The sequence below is a fragment of the Rhinichthys klamathensis genome, unplaced genomic scaffold (assembly GCF_029890125.1).
Source record: "Rhinichthys klamathensis goyatoka isolate OS25496 unplaced genomic scaffold, OSU_Roscu_1.1 h1tg000420l_1, whole genome shotgun sequence".
Lineage (NCBI taxonomy): Eukaryota > Metazoa > Chordata > Actinopteri > Cypriniformes > Leuciscidae > Rhinichthys > Rhinichthys klamathensis.
In genome coordinates this window covers 234,765-240,852 of record NW_026606918.1, presented here as the reverse complement: position 1 = coordinate 240,852, position 6,088 = coordinate 234,765, and the positions used below count along the sequence as shown (strand labels likewise).

The 6,088-nt window shown below is 39.1% G+C and overlaps 1 protein-coding gene across 2 annotated transcripts; it reads right to left on the bottom strand.

The window, feature by feature from the left end:
- Positions 1–2,631: 2,631 nt before the first annotated feature.
- si:ch211-288g17.3 (chromosomal protein D1) lies at positions 2,632–5,390 on the bottom strand. 2 transcript variants are annotated; one of them, XM_056235358.1, is made up of 2 exons: positions 5,235–5,390; positions 2,632–3,926 (listed from the first exon to the last, which is right to left on the bottom strand). In XM_056235358.1, the coding sequence occupies exon 2, from the start codon at positions 3,855–3,857 to the stop codon at positions 2,703–2,705; it is 1,155 nt and encodes a 384-aa protein (XP_056091333.1). In that variant the 5' UTR covers positions 3,858–3,926; positions 5,235–5,390; the 3' UTR covers positions 2,632–2,702. The 2 variants fall into 2 exon arrangements, with proteins under 2 accessions (XP_056091333.1, XP_056091334.1); XM_056235359.1 differs by having other exon boundaries at positions 5,240–5,367.
- Between the last annotated feature and the right edge of the window lie 698 nt (positions 5,391–6,088).

Here is a 6,088-nt window from a genome sequence, read left to right as displayed (position 1 = left end):
ATGAATGTCACAACAAGGCTTGGTGAATATGGTATGATTTAATTGATTATTAATCAGCAACAATGCTCATCCAAATCATTACGGTATTAACAAAGTGCAACTGCAATGAGAAGTTACAGGAACTTGTTTTAGCCCTCCTCCATTTAGATTCCTAACAGCAATTTGTTTTCATTTCCTAACACCTGATTTCCTTTAAAAACCTGAATGACTTTAAATAGAGCAGTTACCATTTGTATTAAACGTCTTAAAGATAGGATATTTCCTTCCATATCATAATGTTAAACATTTCTTGGATGGTGCAATTTTATGATTAATTTTCTCATTTAAAAAGCGAGGCAAGTTGTAGGAGTGTGCAGTCGACTTGAGGGGAATATCTGATCATAAATCGACACTTTTGCTCTTTGATGCACTGTTCATGTCAGCCAGATCAGTGGAGTCTGGAGGAACAAACAGGAATGGGGGGAAAAAAACATAATATCAATCAATCTCAATATACATGGAGATTTAAGATTTTAGCTGTGACCACAATATAAAAGAATGTGACTGAAATTTGGTTTGAGATTTTTACTATGTTCTATTTTTTATTTATTCATATTTCTATATTTGAGATTTTTGTGACAGTGTGGTCCACGTCTTAACAAAATGTGACCGATAAAAGAAAAAAAAATAGGTAAAATGAGTGTTAAACTTCTCCTGACTTTACTGGCGCCATGATGTTTTAGGTTGAATGAACAACTACTGATATGCAAACTTGGAAGATAACTGATAATGAGACTAATTTAATGTCTTTGTAAATATTTGGGATTCAGTGTGGGAAGCGGATACGTAATCAGCACTGGAGACGACAATGTTCAGGGATGTACCTCTGCATGTGTTTGTGTTAAATATACATGGGCACTTTAACCACCTTCGTTATAATGATTGTAAGTTTGAGAGGACTTTTCTTTTGGGGTATTAAGGACATATTGTCCAGCACCTAAATCTAAGAATCTTATTGATGTGTACCATCTGTGTGAATAACATCCCCTACATTAAGCATTAACCCAAATTGCAAACCTAATACAGGGCAGTGAATGTCATTCTCTTAAAAAAACCGAAAAACTCCTGAATACATTGTGTTTTATGCAAACTATTCATTTGTAAATATGTGCTGCAGAGCTGCATAAAATAACACCCTGTCCCTGATCATTTTGAGCTAAGCTGCTAACTCGTGGTTCATTTTAAAGCATGCCTGCTTGCCCACCATGTGCTGATTCTAATAAAGTGCTGATGCTGTTACTTGCTCCTCCCCGTCTGTAGTGTTTATTTGGGAAACTGAAGGAAAGTTACTTCCGAGTTGAGCGTCGGCTCAGCTCACATTGCAAACCATAAATGAATGTCACAACAAGGCTTGGTGAATATGGTATGATTTAATTGATTATTAATCAGCAACAATGCTCATCCAAATCACAAAGTGAAATGAATCATACAAAGCGGCGATACAGAAATGTTTCGTACTACAGCACAGATGGGTAACCTAATTAGAAAGCGTGTACATGAAACGCACATAATGTCTATTGAACCATCATGTCGGAACCGTAACAGGTTTTATTAACATGAAAACACTTCTAGATGCATGATTTCAGCTAAAACAATCTGTTTTCAGCATCTACTGGTACATACAGATTAAAACTAAATAATACATGAAAATGAATCAAGATCTACAGTTTATAACAAGTCTATAAGGTTTTACACAAACTAAGCAAATCAAGAGGAAAAAAAAAACTGGTTAAATGAGAAAAAGTCGTAAGAGATGTATATAAAAAGCCATACATATGAAAATTTAAAATCAGGACCCATGAAGACTTGTCAAAGCAGAATATGAATGTATTCACATTTTGAAAAACAAAGGCATGTCTTAAAAAAGAAGCAATCACGATATTTGAGCAAAAATGAGGGGTGCAGTAAACTAAGCACTCGACACCTATAAATGACCAAACTATCAGGCAACTCGGATGATAAAAAGTAGAAAATGAAGACTGTTTCACTATAAAACACTGAACTCGGCGGGGTTGGTTTTACAGAGTTGGAAGTATGAACGATGATAAAAGAAATGAAACTACAGCAAAGACGCACTTAACCGTCAACCCCGAAAAAAAGCCGCAGATTTTTCCACAGCCACTACTACATCAAATTAAAACCATCTGGGCGATTTGAATTAAAAAGATTAGCCTTGAGTTTAAGAGCCTGTGCACACGGACTACTGTACAGGTATGAAGACACTGCATCTGAAACAGTCTGGTTTGGTAAACGCTTTGAAATTGTTGGCACAAACCATTGGTAACAAATAAGGTTGATGGTAACGTTTTCAATGGAACCGTTAATTGCGCATCATCTTTTAGGATCCCGTGATGTTAACAGGCTACATACTTGTCCTTCGATTTTGCATGCTTAAAAATTTTGCAATTTTTTTCCCATGCAAAAAAATTAAAATAATAATAATAATAAAATCAACTGTGCTCACTCTCATTGTGAGCAAACATTTCGGTTAATAATGAGCTTTAAAAAAAGAAGAGAAAGAAAGAGAAAAACAATACAGTCTGGCATGGCAGGCAACACCAAAAGCACACTTATCAGATAAAAAAAAAAAAATTATTGACATAGCCTATTAAAACCCTTCGAAAAATATACCCACCAATTTTCAATGAAGCCCCCCTATCTCTTTATTTCTTTTTTTTGAATTTGCCCACCATCTCGTTCTCACTAGTGTTGTTCACTTTTGAACAATCGATGGCGTCATCTTCGTCTTCTGGGTCTGCGTCGTTCTCGCTCGCCCTGGTCTCTTCTTCATCGTTCTGATTTTGCGACGAGTCGTCAGAGGTGCGGGACTGTTTGGGAGAGGGCGCGTCGGTCTCCTCTTCCTCTCCCTCCGGTAATGCCGAGGGGAGTTTTTCGAGCACGAGAGCCAGTCTGACTTTGCTTGGACGACCTCTCTTACGGCGTGGAGCGGCGCCGTCGGCGTTCGCCCCTTCTACATCTCCACCTTCTGCACCTTCTGAGGTGCGAGCCTTGATTTTGCCTGAACCAGGTGGCCGGCCTCTCTTGCGGGGAACGTCTCCGACTTTCTTTTCGACGATCTTGACTTTCTTTCCAGAACCTGGAGGCCGGCCCCTCTTTCGAGGAGTGCCGTCTGCGTTCCGTCGAATGATCTTCGGTTTGGTGCCAGAGCCTGGGGGTCGGCCTCTCTTTCGAGGGGTTCCGTCAGCCCGCTGAATCTTCTTCACCTTGTTGGCCGAGCCTGGAGGGCGGCCTCTCCTTTTGGGGGTCCCATCTGAGGACTTGGCAATTGAAGTCTTGGTAGGACCTGCGGGCCGACCCCTCTTCCTCTTCATTGAGCCCATCGGCCTCCCTCTCTTTTTAGTTGGAGATCCATTAGCGTCAAGGCTGATTCCGTCACTACTTTGCTCAGCCAGATCGCCAGATTTGCGAGGTCTTCCTCTTCCCCTTTTTTCTTTGGGGCCTTCTGCGATGGGATGAATGCGGGGTCTTCCGAGGGGCTTTGACAGTTTCCGCTTGCGTTGTAAACTCAACCTGTTAAGTCTCTCTGATTCTTCCTCAGGCGTGAGAGGGATCTTTCTCGGCCTACCGGGCATTTTTATCTTCTTTGGTCGACCACGTTTCTTCACCTTGTTCTTTATGACTATGTCAGGGGAAAAGAAGTCCACCTTTTTCGATGGCCTGGGATTGTGTGTCGGCGCTTTCTCGGCAGTGAACTTCTTATTGAGCGACCCTCGTGGTCTGCCTCTTCCACGTTTGGGTGGATGGGTGCTGCCGTTGGGCAGAGGGCTCTCAGATCCTTCTTTATTCTCAACCTCCATCACGGCGTTGCTTCTCGCTCCCAACTTCAGGCGTATCAGTGCCACCCTTGTCTATTAGGTGCTGAGATTCTGAAAACTACAAGAGGAGAGAGGGGGAAAAAAAAGGTTTTACATGAAGATGCGACATATTTGAATTAAGTGCTTGAATACTTTTAGTAACCTCACATTGTTTTCCCCTCCAAATCCAGAATTGACCATTTCCATTAAAAAATATATTTTTGTGCAAATGTATGACAACACAAATTAAAGATGTTTTTACGTACCCTGTATTTTCACAGGGGAAAAATCTAAAGTTTCATACACAACCTCAATGAACCTACTTTATTTTTGTTTTCTCAAACTTTATTTTAGAAGATAAATAATTTACTGCAGAGCTAGCCAGATGAAAATGAAATGAATGAAAGAAAAAAAGCACATTTGAAAACATTTAAACATTATTAGACTTTACAGGCCAGGTAAACACACAAAACTGTATTTATTTACAATATATTATTTTAAATAACATTATTTGGACATGGCTGCAGTGTTTGGGGAATCATTGTACAACTTCACTGAAATCATTCATTTAGTTTATTCATAACAAATATAACCATGTTAACACTATCAGGGCATTTATATTATAGAAAAAAAAAGCAATTTAAAGTATTCGTAGTAATACACGGAAGTAAATTAAGTATATCAACCAAATTAAATGGAGTACTTTAGCTGAGAATCAAAGAGCAAAATGTCTACATTTATATTAAATATACACAGGTGTTTAAATATAGAAATGCACTCACTGAAAAATATTTTATAAGAATGGAAGGGGTATGATGTGCATTGGTGATTTTTTTTAAAATAATTTTGGGAGCAGTTTATTTAAAACTGACCGTATCGTTTGTAGCGCTGTTTGAAGACACAAGACAATAGAAAAAAACCCATCACAGTATTTACACCAGAACACGCTACAGAAGTTCAAGAGCGTTGCTAGCGTACTTCATGCATGCTTAATGGATGCAAATGGACATCTTTATTACAGCAGGAAAAAAATGAATCGTTTTATAACGCGAGATCTTACATATTAAAAAAAAAATATTGACGATAACATTCTACTTGCTTTTAAAAATATATGGAGAAATAACGCAAAATGTGTGCGAATAATTTCAAAATACACACGATTTCATGCAGTATGACACGCATAAAAGAGCGGATGCTGTAGACTGGCTGCCATCATGTACAGTGAAGCCCGCGAGCTTTTGTAGTTCCAGGTAAAATGTGAGGCACTGGCGATTTTTGTTAGCTGCCTGCTAACCCGACTAAGACAACTTTTCAATGGAAAAAGAGACGGCTTTCTTCGTTCGATATTAAAAATCGGCAAATATTCGAAACACAACGCACCTTACTCGTAAAGCGCTTTCACAACAGCAGAGATGATCTTTTTCATGCATTCGACAATATTTTCGATGCAAACAGCATCGGACAGTGGGCGGGCGACTGTGATTATTTGAAAGGCAATGCCTGTTCTTCCTCGTCTCTCGCTCGCCGCAGATGCTTCAAGGCACAGCGCCGCCTATTGTACTGGAGTGCGCAAGCGCGAAGAATGAATGAATGAGTTAAATTAAATAAACAAATAAACAAGTTGTGTTTGTGTGAAACTGAATGTAATGTGACATATCCAAATCATTTAAACTATATTACTGTATAGCTAAAGAACACAAGGATACAATAAATCCAGTTATGAGTTGCTGACAAGTAACGTGCTAAAGTGTTTTTTAAAGGCCTATCTTTATTTTTTTAACAGACATTTGTTGAATAACGTAAAATGCACCTATTGTCTGACAGATACAGCAAAACGGCTTGAGATTTCACGTCTCTCTAAACACACACACACACACACACGCACACACACACACACACACACACACACACACGCGCGCGCGCGCGCGCACACACGCACGCACACACACACACAAAAGGGTTGCCGCCCTTTTTAGCCAATCAGAAACGCACTATTCTTTTCAATCATTTGCTGCGTTTCGCTTTGCGAACATCCGGTTTGCTGGCATATCTTGTGGGCGGGATTTCATGGAGAGGGTTCTTCTGGTTGAAAGAGAAAAGAACAAAACAGCTGAAACATTACAAGGGGTAAAATAATCATAATAATCATAGAAATAATATGCGTAAATAGTAGGCTAAATAAATTGTTTAATCACTATCTTTTATGGTAAATAATGTGTATTCAGAATGTGTAT